This window comes from Sciurus carolinensis, chromosome 3, assembly GCF_902686445.1.
Source record: "Sciurus carolinensis chromosome 3, mSciCar1.2, whole genome shotgun sequence".
Classification (NCBI taxonomy): Eukaryota; Metazoa; Chordata; class Mammalia; order Rodentia; family Sciuridae; genus Sciurus; species Sciurus carolinensis.
This window is the reverse complement of record NC_062215.1, coordinates 153,558,457-153,584,462: the sequence shown is the minus strand read 5'-3', so window position 1 is coordinate 153,584,462 and position 26,006 is coordinate 153,558,457. Positions and strand designations below refer to the sequence as shown.

Genomic DNA, 26,006 nt, shown 5'->3' with positions numbered 1-26,006 from the left:
TCTTCCTTTCTTGACTTTTCTCACATTGTCAGGAAAAAAAAAGGGGGGGGAGCTTAAAAATGAAACCTAGAGGAAGCCGGGCTGCCAGCAGCTCACTTGGGATACACATTCATTTTCCACGTCGCACTGTGTCACAGCTTGCCATGCTATGCTGCATAACTTCATCAGATGACACTGCAAAGCATCACTTGACAGGAGTGATGGGCCAGATGGCAGGCAGCTACGGAGCTGCTCCTCCACCAAAAGCTGCCTCTGGGAACCTGCAGAAACCCTGGTTTGCTGATTCCTGTGTCCACTTAGTGCATCTGAGAGAAACCGGGGCACAAAACTGGCCAATTTCCAGAGGAGCAAATAATGCTGGGCCTCACATCTTGTCAATTATTTCCACACTCTTATGCACATTTATAGAGAGGTTTCTGACCTCTCCCATTTGCTAACATTAGATTCTTCTCTGAAAACTAAGCATTTTTAAAACAAGGAGATACTGAATAGCAAAAGATGTACAGTGAACTGTGGGTTCTTTGATAGGTTCACACTTGGGGGAAAAAAAAGAGCAGAAATGGAGGGTCCTTGAACAGGATCTGTTGTTTAACAGGAATATGTGTGCACAGCCTACATTCACCTTATGTAGCTGTCTTTGACTCATGATGTCAATTGCTGAATCATTGCACAGTTAGCTTTGCCTTATTATCCACAGAGGATTTGTCCCAGGATCCCCTACAGATATGCAAATCTGCAGATGTTCAATGCCCCTATGTAAAGTGTTCATGATATTTGCATGTATTCTTCTGTATACTGAAAATCATCTCTAGGGCTCTCGGAATACATAATAAAATATAACTGCTACGTAAATAGTTGTCGAATAGTTGTTTAAGGACCAATGACAAGGAAAAAAATCTAAGTTCAGTACAGATGTAATTTTTTTCTGATATTTTTGATCCTCAACTGATTGAATGCATGGATATAGAAACTCGGGATACAGAGAGCTGACAGTCAGTTCAGGGAGTAGCCTGTGGTATGCTGAATCTCCTTAAAGTAGAGTCTGGCCTGATTCAGCACTATGACACCGCCCCACCTTCAGTGGTTTGGTATAGTGTGTGGAGCTCAATATCCATATGTGTAACAGTGAGAACTTACTCCCACACTTACTTGATTTTTCAAACCAAATCAAGTCATTACATTTCACTATGAACTTTAGACCAAGTTTGGGAAGGAACCCAAGAATGGACACAGAAGACCTTGCCACCCCTAGTCTCTGGTCTCCCTAATCATGTAATGCTGTCATTCCTTCCACTAGAATACCTATGATAAGAGCAGCCCTAGAAACATCCCCTGATCCCCCAATCCCAATTTCTATCCAGCCTCTCTCCCAACTCCAGGAAAACTACAAATCAATTCTTTGATGGGACTGTCTCTCCTTTCATACTTATGCCTGAGTCAAGTAGATTTCAAGAATGAATCCTTAAATTCAAAACAACCGTTAGATCTCCCCAAGGAGAAAAAAGAGCTTAGACCTTGAAACACAGAGAAGTGGATATGGAAACATTATCTCTTCAATCTTTAAATTCTCCCATTGCTGAATTAATAAGAAAAAATTCATATGGCCGTAACCATGAATGATCTTGTCACATATGTTTGAATCAATGAAATCCACTGAGCAGTCCTCATTTCACTTTTGCTTTGGGCCTACTTAGCAAAGGCTAAAGGACAGCTGTGTTTCTAATCACAAAACTTCCCCAACACACCAGCCACTTACTCCCAGTTGCCTGAGTTTTATGGCAGTCAACTGATGGTTAAATTTGAAAGTAGTCCTGGCTCCTTCTCCCTGACCCATGCATGCATTCTAGCATCTCTCCTGCCTTTGAAAACCTATTTTCATTTTATATGGTGTTTAATTATGACTCTCTTATCATCTCTTCAGATTAAAGATCTTGAAAAATTTGCCAATTATAGGCTTTCTCTTCATCTTACATTCATTGCTCAATCCACTGCAATTTGATGTTCCCCGCCCCCACACCGACTCCACCAAAGCTGCTCTTGCAAAGATTTCCAAAGATCAAGTAAATCATTAAAAACAGAGGCCACTTTTCAGCTCACAATTGAGGTTCTTGTAGCTTGCAGGTAGTGAAGCTTTGGCTTATCTCTACTTTCTGAAACTTATCTTCCTTGGCATTTCATCTGTTGCTCTCCTCGTTTCTTTGTCTTTCCTTTCTCAGTCCTCTTAGGTTTCTCTTTCCTCCTCTGCTACTTAGATGATTATGTTCCTCAGGGTGTCGTTACTTAGCCCAATTTTCTCTTAACTAAATATGTTCTACCTAGACAATCTGATTAAAGGACATGGTATTGCCCACATCCAACATCAACGACTCCTAAATCTCTAGCTTAGCCCAACTTGCAGCCCTGACCCCAGCTGCAGAAGCAAAAACTGAAGGCCTCTTCAGAACCTTGAACAGCTTCCCCTCCCAATATTCTCAAAAACTGAGCTGTCCGTAGGTAGCCACTGGCCACGTGCGGCTTATTGAGCAATCAAAATGTAGCTAGTCTGAATTGAGATGGGCTACAAATATAAAAGAGACATAGAATTTCAAGGGCTTAATAATTCATTTAACAATTTCATCATTTTAATTAATTCATTAATAATTTTATATAGATTACATGTCAACTAATACATTTTACAACTCTTTTAAAATTAGGGGAGGAAAACCCCAAGAATTCTAGGTGTCAGCACTGATATGTCATTACTCCAAAGCAAGCAAATAAAATGTAGAGCATCAGAATCATCACTACCCTCTCCACTCTGTTGCAAGCGAGGCCAGGACTCCTTGACAGACCCTGGCCAAATAGCCCTCTCCTATCAGTGGTTGGATTTGGCACAGAGTAATGGATTGAATTTTATCTGCTATTCCTACTTGGGAATTCCAATCTATTCACACACAAACTCACAGAGTAGAAAGATTGGAAAGGAAAACAATGATATCAGGTTTTGCAGAAGATTTAACTGTCTTTGTAGATAATCCCTAAGGATCATTTGCAAGTTAACTCCAAGACAACTGTACTGAAATCAAGAAATTCCCTTTATACTAATAGTTTACAAACTTCAGTTTACATGGGATTTAGTTTACATCATGTCCTCAAGGGCCTGTTAAAGCAATGTGCTTGGTCTCACCTCTACAGGACAGGTTTGACACTTGCTGGAGTCTTGTTGAGAATTTGCATTTCTAACAAGTTCCCAGGCTAATAATACTGATGCTGTTTGCCCAGAAATACACTTTTAGGACCAGTGCTGTATGCCAACAATAATCAAATAGAACAGGTAATTTTAAGTCCCTGAAAGCTAAACAATCAATGTGTAAGACCTTTTAAAGCTTTCCTGAATAACATTAAAAATATGATCAAATGATGAATTCTACTTTATAGTTTTTAATTTTGCTAGATATGAAGACTGATTATTTCAGTCTTAGACAACAAAAAAAGCACACCTCTGTTATGAGACAACAAAAAGCTCTGTTGTGAGACTTTACATATCTCTTAAACTAAATAAAAATCAAATTTTGGAAGATTGAAGATATAAGCTGTGGGAAAGTAAGGGAAACCATTTAGTAAGTATATTACCTTCATTCTCTTATTTAAATCATACATTTGAGGAATGTATTATATTCCCTATTTATCTGATAAAGAAACTGGAGATCAAAAAGTAAATTAATTTCCCCCAAAAGAAAAGGAAGCAATAGAATAGGTGAGCTGGCTTCAGAGCTCTCTCCTCTTCTTCACATGGTGAAATGAAAAAATATATTATCAGTGATGGAAAGTGCTCATAACTACTAGCCATCACTGCAGTGATGGTGATATGAACTTGAAATAAGATCCACTAATAATTCTTTTTTTATTATAAAAAATAACATGCTTTTTATAGACCACCTGGATAATAGCAAACAGTAGAAAATAACTAAAAACACTAATAATTCAAGAATTCAGAGATGCCAACTGTTAACTAAAGTTAAAGTCTTCACAGGTGAGAATTTTTATCTGTTTCATTAACCACTATATTTCAAGGACCTAAACTCAAGCCATAGAAGAGCTCAATAAATACTTGCTAAATACCTGAGTATGTAGACAGTTTTTGGTCATTTTTACTTTTGCATAAAAAATGTGTGTACATATAAGATTGGAATATAGTGACAAAGTTGAGTTTATATTCTACATACTTCTTTATTATTATTAGAGCATTATAGTTATACATAGTGGTTGGGTTCATTTTGGCAAAATCACACATTTAAGGAATTTGATTTCAATTCCCATTCCTCCAACTTCCTCCTCTCTTCTCACCCCCATTCTCATTCCTCTACTCCATTTGTCTTCCTTTTATTCCTTTATTTATTTGTTCTTGATTCGTCCTTTCTATATATATATAGGTAAAAATCCCCTTTTGGAACCCTTTTATATGCATAGAACATGATACTGTTAGTTTCATTTCATATTTCCTTCCTTTCCCATCCTTCTTCCCCCCTTCTCATTCTCTACCTTCCACCCCACTGATCTCCCCTGTATATTTATGGTATCTGACCACCCCCATCTCCTTCTTTCTCTTATTTTACTTTACCTTCCACATATGAGAGAAAACATTTGACCCTTGATTTTCTAAGTCTGGCTTATTTCACTTAGCATTTAGTTCTCCATTTCCATCCATTTACCAGCAAATGCTATTCTATCATTCTTCTTTCTAAGTACATCTCCATTGTGTATGTATACCATGTTTTCTTGATCCTTTCATCTATTGACAGGCATCTGGCTTGGTTACATAATTTGACTATTGTGAATTGTGCTGCTGTAAACATTAAAGTAAACATTAAACTGTAAACATTAAATTAGTATGCTAATTTTAGTTCTGTTGGTTCAATACCAAGGAGTGGTATAGCTTGGTCTTATGGTGGTTCCCTTCCTAGTGTTTTGAGGAATCTCATACTGCTTCCCTCAGTGGTTGCACTATTTTGCATTCCTATCAACAATATATCAGTGTACCTTTTTCCCTACATTCTAATCAGTATTTATTATTATTTTGTTCTTCATAATTGCCATTCAGAGTGGAGCAAGATGAAATCTTAGTGTAGTTTTGATTTGCATTTTCCTGAATGCTAGAGATGTTGAACATTTTTTATATATTTGTTGGCCATTTGTGTTTATTCTTGAGAAATGTCTGCTTAGTTCTTTTCCCCATTTATTGATTGAGTTATTTGGTTTTATGGCCTTGAGTTTTTTGAGTTCTTTATATATTCTAGATATTAATCCCCTATCAGAGGAACAACTGGTAAAGATGTTTTCCCATTCTGTAGGCTCTCTCTTCACACTCTTGTTTCCTTTGCTGTGTAGAAGCTGTTTAATTCGATGACATCCACTTACTGATTCTTCACTTTATTTCTTGAACTTTAGGGATCTTGTCGAAAAAGTTCGTATCTGTACTAATATAATGGAGTGTTGCTTCTATGTTTTCTTTTAGGAGTTGCAAAATTTCTGGGCTGATTTCTAAGTCCTTGATCCATTTTGGTTTGACTTTTGAGCAGGATGAGAGACAGGGATCTAATTTCATTCTTCTACATATGGCTATTGAGTTTTCCCAGCAACATTTGTTAAAAAGGTTGTTTTCTCCAACATATATTTTTGGTCCCTTTGACAAGTATCAGATGGCTATAAGTACAGTTTTTCTGTCTTGTTTCACAAGGCCTTTCCCTTCTTATACAAAAAGTGAGCCAACTCCCCACTTTTTGGTGGACTCTTCTTTTTGTGGATTTGCAGAGTACTCTTTAGGGTCACTTGTAGCCATAGAAAACTATGAGTCCATTATTATTTGTTTCCAGGTAGAAAAGAGAGCTCTTTGTTTTAATTTTTTCACCTGCAAAATAAAGTATGCTTACATGAACTCTAGCATTCCCTTCTGGGACATGGTATTTATACAGTAACATTCCTTTATCCATGAAATTTCATGCTTTCTTTACAGATACTCTTAATAATATTGAGAATTCCATGTATAGAACAGTCTTCAAATTACAATCAGTTCAAACTTTGTGCCAGTGTAAGTACAAGCTCTTTTGTAACACTTGGAATAATCTGATCCTGATGATGTGTGATATAATGATAAGTGGAGAATGATATATAATGGGGGTAGGGTGTGGGGAGTGAGAGAAAAATGGGGGAACTTTAGATTATGTAGAAGGAAATGAGAGGGAAGGGGGTATGAAAAATGGTGGAATGAGACAGACATCATGACCCCGTGTACATGTATGATTACACGAATGGAATGAATCTACATTGTGTATAACCATAGAAATGAAATGATGTACCCCATTTGTGTACAATGAATCAAAATGCAGTCTGTAAAAAATTAAAAGCTAAATTAAAATAATTTTTTAAAAATTCATAGAGAAAGTAGAACTTACCCAATGAAAGTAACTGCTGATCTCTTGAAGGGCTGGACCTGTGCATTAGCCCATTTGCAACACAGAAGATGACGGGGCAAGGGGAGAACATTGTGTGCATTCAACCCACATATAGCTTCACTAGCAATAGAAAAGAATTGTGGATTAGGAGTTTAGTTTTGTTTTTTTTAATTTTTCCTATGTGGTTTCTGAAAACATTTTTGGTGTCAACACGATATCAACACAAAATCAAATTACAAAAAATTAATTTAGAATCTGTACTTACATGTTTAAATATAAAAATTTAAAATTACTTCTATCAGATAATTGCATTTTTAAGTTTTGTGTTTTATCTATATCTGAACATGCAAAACCAAAGGTTCAAATGCATGATCAATAGGCCATAGATTTTAAGATTTTCTAGAGAATTCCCTGAGAACTCTTTGAGTTACATTTATAACTGATTAAATGTTATGATTTTCTTTTCTTATACCATTATCTAGGTAAAATATCTTAAAAATATTTATTCTGTAAAATTTTTCCAAAATGAAATAAATTGGGTCCTAGCTATGTAAAACAACAGGCATTTAGTATATGGAATATGATTAGTTTCCCACATTTTTCATTGCATTACAATAATCACTTTATGAAAAATTATTTTGACACTTATGTCAGACTTAAAAGAAGTTGTATTATATAGATGACACTTCTATTGAAGGTTATAATTTTTCTACACTTTCCATCTAGCTAATAAGTTATATAGAGGGGCCAAGATGGCGGACTAGGGGGCGGCTGCATTTCACGTTGCTCCAGGACGCAAGATTCAAAAGAGGAGATAGTGAGAGACTTGGGACCAACTCAAAGCCGCCGGGTGAGTCTCTCCTGTTGGGGAGGCGTCCCGGATGGGGCGGTAGCCCCGGAACGCAGGGAATTTGTGAAGTGGAGTTGCTCGGCGAGACGCCCCTCCCCCTGCTGGAACGGTAAACACGGACAACTGGGATCATCGTAGAGGAGGCGGCTCAGCACAGCAACCACTCGGACTCGGAGCAACCACTGGGGCTCCGGGCGGCTGCCTGAGGAAGAGCTGCGTGGCAAGCTGTTTAGACCCAGAACGACCGCTTCTGAACACTGGGGGGTTGCCCGGAGGAAGAGGAGAAGCCCGGCGGGTCGCTTGGTCTAGGAGTGACTGCATCAGAACCACAGGCGGTTGCCAGAGGAGGAGCTCAGTGGTGAGCTGTTTGAACTCAGAGCCAGTGCTCCTGAACACCGGGGGATTGCCCGGAAGAAGAGGAGGAGCGCGGCGGGACGCTTGGTCTAGGAGTGACTGCATCAGAGCCACAGGCAGTTGCCAGAGGAGGAGCTGCGTGGTGAGCTGTTTGAACTCAGAGCGAGCGCTCCTGAACATTAGTGGCCTACCTGGAGGAGGAGAGCGGTGGGATGCTTGGTCTAGGAGTGACTGCATCAGAGCCACAGGTGGTTGCCAGAGGAGGAGGCGAGTGGTGAGTTGATTGGACTAAAAGCGATCGCTTCTGAACACCGGTGGCCTGCCTGGAGGAGGAGCGTGGTGGGTCACTTGGTCTCGGAGCCACCGCTCCTGAACACCCGGGGGGCTACCCCAAGGAGGAGGAGGAGGAACAGGGCGGGTCACTTGGACTTGGAGTGACTGCCTAGGGCTACGGGTGGTTGGCGGGAGGAGGAGACCCGAAGTGAGTTGTTTGGACTCCTAGTGACTGCATCGGAAACCGGGCAGCTGTCCAGAGGAGGAGGTGTGTGGCGGGTCTCTGGGTCTGGGAGCTATTGTACGGGGCTCCAGGTGGTGGCTCAGAGGAGGGACTGCATAGCCAGGCGATTGGTGCAGAGCAGGGTCCCAGGAGCTAGGTGGCTTCTTGCTGGAAGAGCCGCACAGAGACACGCCTAGGGGCGGAGCGAAGTTTCCAGGACTGCGGGCAGATTCTCTGGGAGAGGCAGCCTAAGGAGACTCGCCTGCAAAGGGTGAGGCTCCCAGGCCCAGGACGTAGGTCCGGGCCCCTGGGATCGTTGCAGAGGAAGACAGCCCATCCCAGGCGGTAGTTGTAGATTGAGGGGAACCTCTAGGAGGGCAACTGACCAGCGAGACATCCCCACTGAGTGAGTCTTCCCGGCCGGGGGAGGTTTTCCCACAGGGACGGTAAAACCAGAGACACAGGCACAAACAGGCCTTGCCTCAGCCCGCAGTCTAGTTCCCCATTGGATGACCATTGGTCAACAAGTGGAGGCACCTCTGCCCACTAGCAGGGAATATACGCCACCTGAGGGTCACCACCCCTAGAGAGGCAGCTTCTTCGTGGAGCTCTGCATTATCAACCTCCTCCAAGACTTCAGGCTACTGAAGGATAAGAGGGGATATACTAGCAATCTTCAGGGACATTATAAGTTGATAGAGGAAATCTGCAATATCTTAATGACCCACTGATCCCTGAACAATATGAGAAAACAAGGGAAGAAAATGCCCCAAACAAATCTAGATGTTACATCAATAAAATCCAAAGACAGCATGGCAGAAGAAATGACAGAAAGGGAGTTCAGAATGTACATAATTAAAATGATTAGGGAAGCAAACGATGAGATGAAAGAGCAAATGCAGGCATTGAACGATCGCACCAATCGACAGTTAACAGAGCAAATTCAGGAAGCAAAAGATCATTTCAATAAAGAGTTAGAGATATTGAAAAAAAACCAAACAGAAATCCTTGAAATGAAGGAAACAATAAACCAAATTAAGAACTCCATAGAAAGCATAACCAATAGGATAGAACAGCTGGAAGACAGAACTTCAGATATTGAAGACAAAATATTTAACCTCGAAAACAAAGTTGAACAAACAGAGAAGATGGTGAGAAATCATGAACAGAATCTCCAAGAACTATGGGATATCATGAAAAGGCCAAATTTGAGAATTATTGGGATTGAGGAAGGCTTAGAGAAACAAACCAAAGGAATGAACAATCTATTTGAAGAAATAATATCAGAAAATTTCCCAAATCTGAAGAATGAAATGGAAAATCAAGTCCAAGAGGCTTATAGGACTCCAAATACACAAAATTACAACAGACCCACACCAAGGCACATTATAATGAAAATACCTAACATACAAAATAAAGACAGAATTTTAAAGGCTGTGAGAGAAAAGAACCAAATTACATTCAGGGGGAAGCCAATACGGATATCAGCAGATTTTTCAATCCAGACCCTAAAAGCTAGAAGGGCCTGGAACAACATTTTTCAAGCTCTGAAAGAAAATGGATGCCAACCAAGAATCTTATACCCAGCAAAACTTACCTTCAAATTTGACGATGAAATAAGATCATTCCGTGATAAACAAAAGCTAAAAGAATTTACAAAAAGAAAGCCAGCATTACAGAACATTCTCAGCAAAATATTTCATGAGGAAGAGATAAAAAACAAAGAAGCAAATCAGCAAAGGGAGGAATTATCCTAAAGGAACTGTCAAATAAAGGAGGAACCAAGATGTGTCAAAAATTTTAAATATGAACCAAATGACCGGGAATACAAATCATATCTCAATAATAACCCTGAATGTTAATGACCTGAATTCATCAATCAAAAGACATAGACTGGCAGATTGGATTAAAAAGAAAGATCCAACAATATGTTGCCTGCAAGAGACTCACCTCATAGAAAGAGATACCCATAGACTAAAGGTGAAAGGATGGGGAAAAACATACCATGCACATGGACCCAGCAAAAAAGCTGGAGTATCCATCCTCATTTCAGATAATGTGGACTTCAAGCCAATGTTAGTTAGAAGGGATAAAGAAGGACATTTCATACTGCTTAAGGGAAGCATAAATCAGCAAGATATAACAATCATAAACATCTATGCCCCAAACAGTGGCTCATCCATGTATGTTAAACAAATCCTTCTCAATTTTAGAAACCAAATAGACCATAACACAATAATACTAGGTGATTTTAACATGCCTCTTTCACCACTGGACAGATCTTCCAAACAAAAATTGAACAAAGAAACCATAGATCTCAATAACACAATCAATAATTTAGACTTAACAGACATTTACAGAATATACCATCCAACCAAGAGCGAATACACTTTCTTCTCAGCAGCACATGGATCCTTCTCTAAAATAGACCATATATTATGCCACAAAGCTAATGTCAGCAAATACAAGAAGATAGAGACACTACCTTGTATTCTATCAGATCATAATGGATTGAAATTAAAAATAAATGGAAGAGTAAAAAAACAGAAACTACTCCAACACCTGGAGATTAAACAATATGCTACTATATGATGAATGGATAACAGAAGATATTAGGAAGGAAATTAAAAAATTCTTAGAGGTAAACGAGAACAAAGAAACATCATATCAAAATCTCTGGGACACTATGAAAGCAGTACTTAGAGGAAGATTTATTTCATGGAGCGCATTTAATAAAAGAAGTAACACTCAACAAATAAACGACCTAACACTACAGCTCAAAGCCCTAGAAAAAGAAGAACAGACCAACACCAAAAGTAGTAGAAGACAGGAAATAGTTAAACTGAGAGCTGAAATCAACGAAATTGAAACGAAAGAAACAATACAAAAAATTGACAAAATAAATAGTTGGTTCTTTGAAAAAATAAACAAAATTGATAAACCTTTAGCCACACTAACAAAGAGAAGACGAGAGAAAACCCAAATCACTAAAATTCGGAATGAACAAAAAAATATCACAACAGACACGACTGAAATACAAAACATAATTAGAAGCTATTTTGAAAATCTATACTCCAACAAAATAGAAAATTTCGAAGACATCAACAGGTTTCTAGAGACATATGAATTGCCTAAACTGAACCAGGAGGACATACACAATTTAAATAGACCAATTTCAAGTAATGAAATAGAAGAAGTCATCAATAGCCTACCAACAAAGAAAAGTCCAGGACCAGATGGGTTCTCAGCCAAGTTCTACAAAACTTTTAAAGAAGAGCTCATTCCAATACTTCTCAAAGTATTCCAGAAAATAGAAGAGGAGGGAACTCTCCCAAACTCATTCTATGAAGCCAATATTACCCTGATTCCTAAACCAGACAGAGACTCATCGAGGAAAGAAAATTTCAGACCAATATCCTTAATGAACATTGACACAAAAATTCTCAACAAAATTTTAGCAAATCACATACAAAAACATATTAAAAAGATAGTGCACCATGATCAAGTGGGTTTCATCCCAGGGATGCAAGGTTGGTTCAACATCAGAAAATCAATAAATGTCATTCACCATATCAATAGACTTAAAGTCAAGAATCACATGATTATTTCGATAGATGCAGAAAAAGCATTTGATAAAATACAGCACCCCTTCATGCTCAAAACACTAGAAAAAATAGGGATAGTGGGAACATTCCTTAACATTGTAAAGGCCATCTATGCTAAACCCATGGCTAATATCATTCTAAATGGTGAAAAACTGAAAGCATTCCCTCTAAAAACTGGAACAAGGCAGGGATGCCCTCTTTCACCACTTCTATTCAATATCGTCCTTGAAACTCTAGCCAGAGCAATTAGACAGACCAAAGAAATTAAAGGGATACGAATAGGAAAAGAAGAACTCAAACTATCCCTATTTGCTGATGATATGATGGTATACTTAGAGGAACCAGGAAATTCCACCAGAAAACTTTTAGATCTCATAAGTGAATTCAGTAAAGTAGCGGGATATAAGATCAATGCACATAAATCTAAGGCATTTTTATATATAAGCGATGAATCTTCAGAAAGAGAAATTAGGAAAACTACCCCATTCACAATAGCTTCGAAAAAAATAAAGTATTTGGGAATCAATCTCACAAAAGAGGTGAAAGACCTCTACAATGAGAACTACAGAACACTAAAGAAAGAAATTCAAGAAAGCCTTAGAAGATGGAAAGATCTCCCATGTTCTTGGATAGGAAGAATTAATATTGTCAAAATGGCCATACTACCAAAAGTGCTATACAGATTCAATGCAATTCCAATTAAAATCCCAATGATGTACCTTACAGAAATAGAGCAAGCAATTATGAAATTCATCTGGAAGAATAAAAAACCCAGAATAGCTAAAGCAATCCTTGGCAGAAAGAGTGAAGCAGGGGGTATCGCAATACCAGATCTTCAACTCTACTACAAAGCAATAGTAACAAAAACGGCATGGTATTGGTACCAAAATAGAAAGGTGGATCAATGGTACAGAATAGAGGACACGGACACAAACCCAAATAAATACAATTTTCTCATACTAGACAAAGGGGCCAAAAATATGCAATGGAGAAAAGATAGCCTCTTCAACAAATGGTGCTGGGAGAATTGGAAATCCATATGCAACAGAATGAAACTAAACCCATATCTCTCACCATGCACCAAACTAAACTCAAAATGGATTAAGGATCTCGGAATCAGACCAGAGACCTTGCATCTTATAGAAGAAAAAGTAGGTCCAGAGCTTCAACATGTCGGCTTAGGACCAGACTTCCTCAACAGGACTCCCATAGCACAAGAAATAAAAGCAAGAATTAATAACTGGGATAGATTCAAACTAAAAAGCTTTCTCTCAGCAAAGGAAACTATCAGCAATGCGAAGAAAGAGCCTACAGAGTGGGAGAAAATCTTTGCCAATCATACTTCAGATAGAGCGCTAATCTCCAGAATCTATAAAGAACTCAAAAAACTCTACACCAAGAATGTAAATAATCCAATTGACAAATGGGCTAAAGAAATGAACAGAAACTTCACAGAAGAAGATCTACAAGCAATCAACAAACATATGGAAAAATGTTCAACATCTCTAGTAATAAGAGAAATGCAAATCAAAACCACCCTAAGATTCCATCTCACCCCAATTAGAATGGCAATTATCAAGAATACAAGCAACAACAGGTGTTGGCGAGGATGTGGGGAGAAAGGTACACTCTTACATTGCTGGTGGGGCTGCAAATTAGTGCAGCCACTCTGGAAAGCAGTGTGGAGATTCCTTAGAAAACTTGGAATGGAAACACCATTTGACCCAGCTATCCCACTCCTTGGCCTATACCCAAAGGACTTAAAATCAGCATATTACAGAGAAACAGCCACATCAATGTTCATAGCTGCTCAGTTCACAATAGCCAGATTGTGGAACCAACCTAGATGTCCTTCAATTGATGAATGGATAAAGAAACTGTGGTATATATATACAATGGAATATTACTCAGCCATAAAGAATGATAAAATTATGGCATTTGCAGGCAAATGGATGAAACTGGAGAATATCATGCTAAGTGAGATAAGCCAATCTCAAAAAACCAAAGGAAGAATGATATTGCTAATAAGTGGATGATGACACATAATGGGGGGTGGGAAGGGTTAGTGTTGGGGTTAGAGTTGGGTTTAGGGAGGGGGGCAGGAATGGAGGAAGGAAGGACTGTATAGATGGAGGGGAGGGGTGGGAGGGGTGGGGGGGAAGGGAAAAAATGGCAGAATGAATCAAACAAAATTACCCTATATAAATTTATGTTTACACAAATGGTATGCCTTTACGCCATGTACAGACAGAGAAACAACATGTATCCCTTTTGTTTACAATAAAAAAAAATAAGTTATATAGACCAATGGTTTTCAAATTATGCTTCATGAAGCATACATGATGTGAGGTAGGGTACAACAGGGTTAGCAAGGTGGGCAGGAGAGGTGCAGGCAGGGTGGGCATACTTAACAGCCATGCCCTCAACAAGAACACCCTGTTCATCTCTCTTTTCCATAATGTGCTTCTGTTTCCAGAGAAGGGATTTGGGGCTTTGCAAAAAAAATTTTTTTGATCATTGTTTTGTACATGCTCTTTTGAAACTATTATTTATTATAGGAATAAACAAAAGGCATAATGTGCTTATTAAAAATTTATCCCCAATTATGCCATTTTCCTGGAGATTTTCTCCCATTAAAGAAAAAGAAAGTTAGTAGTGAAAGTTCACATTAAGTCTCCATCATTAGTACCCAGAAATAGAGAGTGTAAATGAAGGATGTACTTTTTTAAACTTTTTTTTGTTATTCCTGGCTTCAGAAACAGTGAATGTAGATAATACTCATGAGAAATATTAGCAATACATAAAATCAGTGGTTGAAAAAATTCGACCTAGAAATGATTTTCAAACAAACATTTGAAAACAAAATGACCCAAACCTGAGATAAAACACGAACTCCAAGTAGCAGGATCTGGAGACTATCGCTGTGTAAATCTCATGGTGAGATTAATGGACAGTACCATTATCTGGTTTGCTGTAGTACAGAACTCTCAGCAAAAGACAAAACACCCCATGTTGAGGATCCCAGGTCCAGGTGATAGGGTTTGTGATTGAATAATGATGGAAGAGTTTACAGCCTCTGCCACCTGCAGTCAGGTTTTTATTTAAGTCACATTTTGGAAACATGTTCCTTAACTCTCCCTTAAAAAGCAGTATCAGAAATCGAATAAGAATTTTTATTATACTTGCTAGATTTCTTATCTGTGAGAATGATTTACGAAGTAGAGAGAAACATGGAGTTTTATCCTTTCACAGGCTGGAGTGTTTTAAATACCAACCATTCTTGATGCTCTTGACATCCCCATTCCTTGGATGGCACAGGGGGTGTTTATCAATTTTGCCTGTCATCCTCTGTCTGCAAGAAAATAAGAGTAACTTCTATTTCATTCTTCTTTCTTTTCATTGCTTTGTAAAATTTTCAGAAGATGGTGTGTGTGTGTGTGTGTGTGTGTATGAGAAATCATTATTTTTTGTAAGCAGTTCTAGTTTTATTAAGTGCCTTCTCTAGATACTAATATTGATGGAACCAAGATCAAAAAGGTGATTTTGCTGAGGCAAGTGTGGAACCTAAAGAATCTGATAATTCAACAACTGCTTTTACAAAGATCACTGTTTTGTTTTGTTTTGTTACTATGGCAATTGCATCTTAACCCAAGATAGTCCTTCTGAAGCTAGGTTACTGACAGGAAAAGCTCTATTTGAAAAAGAAAGGTAAGCTTTTCCAGTCCACCGAAAGCAAATTATGAAAATATTTTCTGTTGGGTGCAGTGGTGCACGCCTGTAATCCCAACAACCTAGGAGGCTGAGACAGCAGGATCACAAATTCTAGGCCCATCTCATGACAGCCTGTCTCAAAATAAAATTTAAAAAAGGGCTGGGGATGCAGCCCAGTGGTAGAGACCCGTGGGTTCAATCCCCAGTGCCGCACACACAAAAACACACACACTTTCCCCAACTTATCACTATAGCATCTTAAAACTTCCTTGGAAGGCTTATTTCTCAAATTTTTTACTTCTCCTTTTAACTTTGTTCTATAAAATGGCATCCTAGAAAATATCCTGGCAATAATGTTTTAACTATGCTTCACCAACAGATGCACTTTTCCAAAAATCACTTTGACTGTCAGAATAGAAATGCCCGAATTACACACAAAACATGTTCGAATAGTGGTCATATTTAATTCCTTTAAGGAAAATAGCAGCCAAAAAAAAAAAAAAAGTCTTGCTTAAACACTAGAAGACATTTGCTTTATATGAAGTCATTTGTTATCATCAGAAAAGAAGGTTCAGTTCTTCATTTGATTCCTACAGTAGACTTGATCGACAGCTCCCTGATTGAGCAGGTTTTTCTACATGGAAGTTTCTGGGAAGCCAGGGAGAGCTCCCTTTCTGTCCATCAGCTTCTTCAGGCACTTCAAGAGCTGTTTCAGAGAACTAAGGAAGGAAAATCAGGACAGGTGAATCCCAGAGCTTCTGAACTCATTCTGAGCCTTCTCCAGACGATGTATGACAGGTGAGGATGTGAATGTCACACCAAGACTTCAAGAGCAATGTTTAGTTGCCACTAGTCATTGACCATTGGGTGTTCTGTGATGTTTGCTTGAGGTTTGGTATAAAATGAGTCTTATTTATTGGTCTGTTTTCCACAAATTTATTACTCATTTAGGAAGAGAACAGAGAAGGAAATGCTTATCCTGGTCACTAGTATAAATGATCCATGGATAACAAGGAGGGAAAAAAATCCACACTACTCTTCAGAGATATGCATACTTTTTGCAAGGGGTATTATACATCTTTATATATAAAGAGTTACATTTTGCTCTTGACTCCCTCAAAGTATGTTTCCATGCTCATTACTTTGTAATTCGTTAGTAGTTAAGTTGTTGAATTGAATGCAGTTGAATAACAAGTACATGAATGACTAACCTATAGACCAATTTAGACCATGTCCAAGAGTTATTACCTGTGCTTTGCTAATCTGTGTGTTAGTGTGTGTGTGTGTGTGTGTGTGTGTGTGTGTGTGTGTTATGTTTTGCTGAGTTGTAGCTTTTGCATTCTTCTGTCCCTCCTAGGTTGATTTACTTATGTAATATTGATTCCATAGACCTCTTCCTTTAGAATGAACATTTTTAAAAAATCAGTGAATACAAAACATTTAGAAAGTACAGAAAAAGACTATAGAGAAGAACTATTACCCAGAAGCTGACCTCACAGAGGCAAGCACAGTTTGAACTACTGGACAAATTCAAATTTTTTTTTATAAGTTTAGCCTCCTTAAACATCAAATTCCGTAGTATCATTTCAACTACTATGCTTGTTTATAACAGTTGTCCTGCCTTTGATAAATTGTTTTGCAGATAAATTTAGCCAGTGGGTTAAAGATGATTAGGCTCTAAGCTAGGGTCAGTGAACTGGTGAATTTTATTGTTTTGTTTTTGTTCTTTTTGTTTTTTGGCGGGGGATTGTTTTTTTGGTTGGTTGGTTGGTTGGTTGGTTGGTTGGGTTTTGTTTTGTTTTATTTTTTTCTTTTTTTTGCATTTTTGCTCCTTTGGGTCCTCGTCTGGTTTCCATGCAGCTGCATCTGAGGAAGTAAGACCACCTGCTCCATGAGGACAAGATATAACCCATCATCCTCAGTCCACAGAACAGTGCTCAGCACAGAGGCATCCAATAAATATTTGTTGATTGAATGAATGAATGAATGAATGCTGAAACATTTTCAATCAATGCTCTGTTCTGTCAAATTCTAGATATAGGAAAAGAGGCCATAAAAACTAGAACTTATACCACCATGTAAGAAATGTCCACTAATGGTTATATTTTTTTAATAAACCACTTCACCTCTATTAACCCTGCCCTTCCCATTCTTGTCTCTGTGATATGTTCCATGCAGCACAGGAACAGGTTTCCTCAAGATTCTGCCTGTGGCTGCTGCCCTAATTGCTCTCTCCGGGGACAGCCCTCTTACAAAATATAGAGGTAACCTATAGGAGTTTTGTGTATTCTTAACCCCCACCACCCATCCCCAGTGCATTATCTTCTCCACCCACTCGTATATCCCTGTCACAAAGACTCTTTCTTCAGCATGTTCTCAGCATGACTGGCTTGTTTTGATTTAAGAAAAATATTTAAGAGTAGGAGAAATTGGGACTCTTTTTTAATGATCAATGCTTTCTAATTACGCATTGCTTCTTTGCCTTTCACGTTTGGTTGTTTAGGGATTATTCAGACACCACTAACTATTGTTCTTTAAAGACTGGGATCATCTTCACATCACCATTTACCAACCTCATGATCTCCTCATAGAAAAGCTGAACTACCAAGGACTCGAAATGTGAATGGATTTTCACTAGTATGCCAATGATCTAGACTGGAGGCCCTCAAAAGAGCAAGCAAATTGTCAAGAATATAACTCCACCTTCCTTTCTCACCACACTCACAGAAAATCTTAGTTTAGAGCACACACTGTTCAAGAATACAAGTATTCAACTTTGTTTTAGTCAGCTTTTTCGACCCTGTGACTGAAAGACCTGACCAGAACAATTTTCGAGGAGGAAAAAATTATTTGAGGGCTCACGGTTTCGGAGGTCTCAGTCCCTAGGCAGATGGCTCCATTCCTCAGGGCTGAAGATCATGGCGAAGAGTGTGGCAGAAGGAAGTGGCTCACATCACTGTCAGGAAGCAGAGGGAAAGTTCACTCCCCAAATACAAATATGTGCCCCAAAGTATGCCCCCAATTCCCAACTCCTCCGGCCACACCCTAGCACTTCAGTTACTACTCAGTTAACCCTATCAGGAGATTAATTCACTGATTGGGTTGAGACTCTCACAACCCAATCATTTCTCCTCTGAACCGTCTTGCATTGTCTCACAATGGGGGACACCTCACATCCAAAGGGTAACAACTTAAAGATTTTTTCCCCTGATTACCTGTCCAGCTCTTTTTCAGCTATATGCAGAAAATAACAAGGGAAATTATGATTCTGGGGCACGCATGACTCGAAAGACTTTGAGAAACCTACTAAAAGATCTACAGCAGGTAAGCCCCTAATACTTAATTCTAACTTTGTTTCAGTTATATTAGCCACATGTATTATCAAAGAATCTGGTTTTTATTGTGTCAATTCTATATTTGCTTTCCATGCAATCTTGTCCCTGTAAAGCCTGTGCTATTATTTGAGTACAAGCCCCATTAACTTGAATCTGATCTATTGCATTTGCATGCTAACTGGTTTCTCCAACTGAAGCCTCCCCGTCTCTATCTCTTCCTCTGAACTGAACCATGGCCTTTCCAAAATGTAAATGTCACCTGGTTTAGTCAGTTTTCCATTACAATAACAAGATACTTGAGATAACCAACTTAAAAAAAGAAAAGTTTTATTTTGACACACCGTTTCAGAGTTTCAGTCCACGGTCAGTTGGCCCCTTGTGTTTTGGCCGTGGCAATGGCAGGCTCTGTGTTAGAGGATTCTCTTCATGATATGGTGGTCAGGAAGCACAGAGAGAGAAAGAGACCAGGGTCCCACAACTCCCTTCAATGGTATACCCGCAGAGACTTAAAACCTCCCACTGGGTCCCACCTCTTTAAGCTTCCATCACCTCCAATAGCACCAAGCTGGGATCTAAGCCTTTAACACGTGGGCCTTTGAAGAACACACAAAAAAAACCAAACTATAACACACTCCCTAGAATTCCTTACTGGCCACTCATGTCTATTTGATAAAGCCTAGACTGCTTAGCATCACAAGCAAAGCTTTTGTGATTTCAGCCAATCCTCCTCTTTTTAAAAATAGGTGAAATCATGATTCCTATACAAATATAAAGGAAAAATGTCAAAAAATCTACTTTATTTATTAATTAAAATAAGGCACCTTTAGCCAGGAGTGGTGGTGCACACCTATAATCCCAGCAGCTCAGGAGGCTGGGCAGTAGGATCACAAGTTCAAAGCCAGCCTCAGCAACAGCAAGGCGCTAAGCAACTCAGTGAGACCATATCTCTAAATAAAATGCAAAATAGCATTGGGGATGTGGCTCAGTGGTTGAGTGTCCCTAAGTTCAATCTCTGGTATGCCCCCCAAAAATAAGGCACCTTTAAAATGTCACAACTAGCTGAAGGTGGAGGGGAGCAAAGCAAAGAACAAACTGCAAGATTAGGAATATTAAAATGAATTTGCAGATGGATAGGACACTGATTTGGGGCAGGGGATTGTCCCTCAACCAGGACAGAATTTATTTACAGGTCCATAGACGAGAATTGGCATTAGTTTTCTACAAGTTAACTCCAGTCTCCACAGTGTTGTTAAACTCCAAGTCAGAGTGACACATTATCTCTGTAGGTTCAAATAAGTCCCTAAGCACCTTGAAGAGGTAACTGGTGGCCTCTTTTGCATATTCCAAAGCGTTTGGTTTTCTTTACACCTCTTCTACCCTTTTAACTCCTTATTGTCCCTGACACATGCACCTTCTCCAAGCTTGACATCTACACTTCCATCCCCTCTAGCTCCATCGCCTGTCCTACTAGTTAACAAACTGCTCATCTTTCAGATGATCAAATAGTAGTCACCTCCTCACTCAGAGTTTAACTCCCTGTGCGTGACTTTATTACAGCAGTTGGCAAATTTTACAGGATTCTTTCCCACTAGACTCGAGTGCCTTGTTTCTTGAGGATAAGAATTATATGTTCTTCACGCCAACATCCCCAGTGCCTCCAACAGGGCTTGATTGCCAAAAGGTCTTCCACAAATGCTTAATGAAGGCGTAGATAAAATATAACACTGAATACCCAAGTTAAGATTCCCATAATTACCAGTGTTTTAAGAAAGTGCAAATTTGATATTGTTTTTATCCTTATCAGGAAGAGATTTAAATTGCTTAAAGCAAATAGGTTGTTTTCTATGTTAAACTGATGTGAAATAGAATAACCAAGCAAGAACCTGGTTTACAAACATATTAAGCAAACTCCAGATTGTCTTGTGTGTAAGTGATTGTTGTCCCACGTGCTTTCACTTGTTTAAAGGATTTCGGATTCTGTAAAATCCCATACTTTGTGTTCTGTCTTGTGAAACCACAGTACCTCTTTGTCATTTTTCTCAATGGTCTGAACCAGATATTCTCAAGATCATTCAAATAGTAATCAGCTCCAGACTCCATAAAATCCTTATGATCATGATGGAGATGGGGTGGGATAGGAAGGAATATTATCAAAAGCACAGGAGATACGGTTTGGAAAGACAGGAGGTATGGTTTGGAGAAAACTACCATCTTTGCTTTGATTTTTTAAAATTTTTATTGGGGTTTTTGGAACTACTGAGGATGGCAAGCACTCTACCACTGAACTACATCCCCTGCCCTTCTATTTTATTTTGGGGCAGGGTCTCACTAAGTTGCCCAGGCTGGCCTTGAATTTGTGATCCTCCTACCTCAGCCTCCCGAGTAACTGGAATTACAGGTGTGTGTCACCACGCCTGACTTTTGACCAACATCTACCCATGCTTCCTCCCCACTAACCATGCCAGCCTCTGGTAAATGCCACTCTGCCCTCTACTTCTATGAGATCAACTTCCGTGGGCCCCACATACAAGTGAGATCATGCAGTATTTGTCTTCTGTGCCTGACTTATTTCACTTAACAAAATGCACAGCAGCTTCATCCTGTTGCAAACAACAGGATTTCCTTCCTTTTAAAGGCTAAATGGTACTCCATTGTGTATGTATACCACACATTCCTTATCCACTCATCCTTAACTTCTTCCATATCTTGGCTATTGTGAATAAGGCCATAGTAAACTCAGGAGTGCAGATATCTCCTCAACAGATTGGTTTAATTTCTTTTGAATATATGCTCCATGTGGGATTGCTGGATCATATGGCAGTTCTATTTTTAATATTGCAAGAAACATCTATGCAGTTTCCATAGTGGTTATACTGGTTTACATTCCCAACAGTGTGCAAAAGCTTCCCTTTTCTCTACATCCTCACCAACACTTAATAACTTTCCCTATTTCCATAAAAGTCATTTTAACAAGTGTGAGATGATATCCCTTTGTGGTTTTAATTTGCATTTTCCTGATGATTTAGTGATAGTGAACACTTTTATAGACCTGTCAATCATTTGTATATCATCTTTTTAAAAATGTCTATTCTTGTCTTTTGTCCACTTTTTAATCAGATTGTTTCCTTGCTTTTGAGTTGTTTGAGTTCCTTATATATTTTGCATATTAGCCACTTATCAGATATGTAACGTGCAAATATTTTCTCCCATTCTGTAGGTGTCTTCCCACTCTGCTGATTGTTTCCTTTTCTGTGCAGCTTTTTAGTTTCATGTAATCCCATTTGTGTCTTTTTGCTTTTGTTACCTGTGCTTTCAAGGTCAAATCCAAAATATCATTACCCAGTCCAAGGTCAAGGAGCTTTCTCTCTGTTTTCTTTTTGGAATCTTAGTTTAAGGTCCTACATTTAAGTTTTAATCCTTTAATCCATCTTGAATTGATTTTTGTATGGTGAGAAATAAGGATTTTTTTAAAATTTATTTTTATTGTAAACAAATGGTATGCATCTTGTTTCTCTGTACATGAAGCAGAGGCATACCATTTGTGTAATCATACATTTACATAAGGTAATAGTTTTTGACTCATTCTGTTATTTTCCCCTCCCCCACCCCTCCCGCCATTCTTTTCCCTCTATTCCTCCATTCTTGCCCCCCTCTTAACCCCAATTATGTGTCATCATCCACTTATCAGCGAGATCATTCATCCTTTGGTTTTTTGAGATTGGCCTATCTCACTTAGTATGATATTCTCCAATTTCATCCATTTGCCTTCAAATGACATAATTTTATTATTCTTTATGATTGAGTAATATTCCATTGTATATATATACCACAGTTTCTTTATCCATTCATCAATTGAGGGGTATCTAGTTTGGTTTCACAATCTGACTATTGTGAATTGAGCAGCTATGAACATTGATGTGGCTATATCTCTGTAGTATTCTGATTTTAAGTCCTTTGGGTATAGGCCGAGGAGTGGGATAGCTGGGTCAAATGGTGGTTCCATTCCAAGCTTTCTAAGGAATCTCCATACTGTTTTCCAGAGTGGCTGCACTAATTTGCAACCCCACCAGCAATGTATGAGTGTACCTTTCTCCCCACATCCTCGCCAACACCTGTTGTTGCTTGTATTCTTTTTTTTTTTTTTTTTCAGGATTAGAGAGCATTTTTATTTTTTCGGTATTGAGATTTGAACCTGGAGCACAGAACTCCATCCCCTGCTCCCAGCTGTTCTCATTTTTATTTTGAAACAGGATCTCACTAAGTTGCTGAGGCTGGCCTTGAATTTGCAATCCTCCAGCCTTAGTCTCTCAAGGTGCTGGGATTATTTTTTTTTTATTATTGTATACAAATGGGATACATGTTGTTTCTCTATTTGTACATAGAGTCAAGGCATACCATTTGTGTAATCATACGCTTACATACAGCAATGATGTTTGATTATTTTTTTTCCCTTCCCCCCCACCCCTCCCACCCCTCTTTTCCCTCTATACAGTCCTTCTTTCCTTCATTCTTACCGCTCTCCTTATCCCTAACCCTAAACCTAACCCTAAACCTAATGCTAACCCCTCCCACCCCCCATTATATGTCCTCATCCGCTTATCAGCGAGATCATTCGTCCTTTAGTATTTTGAGATTGGCTTATCTCACTTAGCATGATATTCTCCAATTTCATCCATTTGCCTACAAATGCCATAATTTTATCATTCTTCATTGTGGAGTAATATTCCATTGTATATATATGCCACAGTTTCTTTATCCATTCATCAACTGAAGGGCATCTAGGTTGGTTCCACAATCTGGCTATGGTGAATTGAGCAGCAATGAACATTGATGTGGCTGTATCTCTGTAGTATGCTGATTTTAAGTCGTTTGGGTATAGGCCAAGGAGTGGGAGAGCTGGGTCAAATGGTGTTTCCATTCCAAGCTTTCTGAGGAATCTCCACACTGCTTTCCAGAGTGGCTGTACTAATTTGCAACCCCACCAGCAATGTATGAGTGTTCCTTTTTCACCACATCCTCGCCAACACCTATTGTTGCTTGTATTCTTGATAATCGCCATTCTAATTGGGGTGAGATGAAATCTTAGGGTAGTTTTGATTTGCATTTCCCTTATTACTAGGGATGTTGAACATTTTTTCATATATCTGTTGATTGCTTGTAGATCTTCTTCTGTGAAGTGTCTGTTCATTTCCTTAGCCCATTTGTTGGTCCAATTATTTGTATTCTTGGTGTAGAGTTTTTTGAGTTCTTTATAGATTCTGGAAATTAGTGCTCTATCTGAAGTATGAGTGGCAAAGATTTTCTTCCACTCTGTAGGCTCTCTCTTCACATTGCTGATAGTTTACTTTGCTGAGAGAAAGCTTTTTAGTTTGAATCTATCCCAGTTATTGATTCTTGATTTTATTTCTTGTGCTATGGGAGTCCTGTTAAGGAAGTCTGGTCCTAAGTCGACATGCTGAAGACTTGGACTTACTTTTTCTTCTATAAGATGAAGGGTCTCTGGTCTGATTCCAAGGTCCCTGATCCATTTTGAGTTGATTTTTGTGTAGGGTGAGAGATAGGGGTTTAGTTTCATTCTGTTGCATATGGATTTCCAGTTTTCCCAGCACCATTTGTTGAAGAGGCTATCTTTTCTCCATTGCATATTTTTGGCATCTTTGTCCAGTATGAAAAAATTGTATTTATTTGGGTTTGTGTCCATGTCCTCTATTCTGTACCATTGATCTACCTGTCTATTTTGGTATCAATGCCATGCCATTTTTGTTACTATTGCTTTGTAGTAGAGTTGAAGTTCTGGTATTGCGATACCCCCTGCTTCACTCTTCCTGCTAAGGATTGCTTTAGCTATTCTGGGTTTCTTATTCTTCCAGATGAATTTCATGATTGCTTTCTCAATTTCTGTGAAGTACATCATTGGGATTTTAACTGGAATTGCATTGAATCTGTATAGCACTTTTGGTAGTATGGCCATTTTGAAAATATTAATTCTTCCTATCCAAGAACATGGGAGATCATTCCATCTTCTAAGGCTTTCTTTAATTTCTTTCTTTAGTGTTCTATAGTTCTCATTGTAGAGGTCTTTCATTTCTTTTGTTAGATTGATTCCCAAGTATTTTATTTTTTTCAATGCTATTGTGAATGGGGTAGTTTTCCTAACTTCTCTTTCTGAGGATTTGTTACTTATGAATAAAAATGCATTAGATTTATGAGCATTGATCTTATATCCTGCTACTTGACTGAATTCACTTATGAGTTCTAAAAGTTTTCTGGTGGAATTTCCCAGTTCCTCTAAATATATAATCATGTCATCAGCAAATAGGGATAGTCTGAGTTCTTCTTTTCCTATTCGTATCACATTAATTTCCTTGGTCTGTCTAATTGCTCTGGCTAGAGTTTCAAGAACAATGTTGAATAGAAGTGGTGAAAGAGGGCATCCCTGCCTTGTTCCAGTTTTTAGGGGGAATGCTTTCAGTTTTTCACCATTTAGAATGATATTGGCCATGGGCTTAGCATAGATGGCCTTTACAATGTTAAGGAATGTTCCCACTATTCCTATTTTTTCTAGTGTTTTGAGCATGAAGGGGTGCTATATTTTATCAAATGCCTTTTCTACATCTATCGAAATAATCATATGATTCTTGACTTTAAGTCTGTTGATATGGTGAATGACATTTATTGATTTCCTGATGTTGAACCAACCTTGCATCCCTGGGATGAAACCCACTTGATCGTGGTGCACTATCTTTTTAATATATTTTTGTATGTGATTTGCTAAGATTTTGTTTAGAATTTTTGCATCAATGTTCATTAAGGATATTGGCCTGAATTTTTCTTTCCTTGATGTGTCTCTGTCTGGTTTAGGTATCAGGGTGATATTGGCTTCATAGAATGAGTTTGGAAGAGTTCCCTCCTCTTCTATTTCATGTAATACTTTGAGAAGTATTGGAATCAGCTCTTCTTTAAAGGTTTTGTAGAACTCGCCTGAGAACCCATCTGGTCCTGGACTTTTCTTTGTTGGTAGGCTTTTGATGACTTCTTCTATTTCATTACTTGAAATTGATCTATTTAAGTTGTGTATGTCCTCCTGGTTCAGTTTAGGTAATTCATATGTCTCTAGAATCCTGATGATGTCTTCAAGACTTTCTATTTTGTTGGAGTATAGATTTTCAAAATAGCTTCTAATTATGTTTTCTTTTTCACTTGTGTCTGTTGTGATATTTCCTT

At 38.5% G+C, this 26,006-nt stretch overlaps 1 protein-coding gene across 1 annotated transcript in view; it reads left to right on the top strand.

Annotated features, from left to right (window-relative positions):
* The first annotated feature begins 200 nt into the window (after positions 1–200).
* Dytn (dystrotelin) overlaps positions 201–26,006 on the top strand; it is a 75,603-nt gene continuing 49,797 nt past the window's right edge. The window contains exons 1-5 of the mRNA XM_047543888.1: positions 201–288; positions 5,993–6,067; positions 16,044–16,245; positions 17,626–17,711; positions 18,671–18,771. Coding sequence (XP_047399844.1) covers positions 201–288; positions 5,993–6,067; positions 16,044–16,245; positions 17,626–17,711; positions 18,671–18,771 — 552 coding nt within the window. The remainder of the gene's footprint in view (positions 289–5,992; positions 6,068–16,043; positions 16,246–17,625; positions 17,712–18,670; positions 18,772–26,006) is intronic.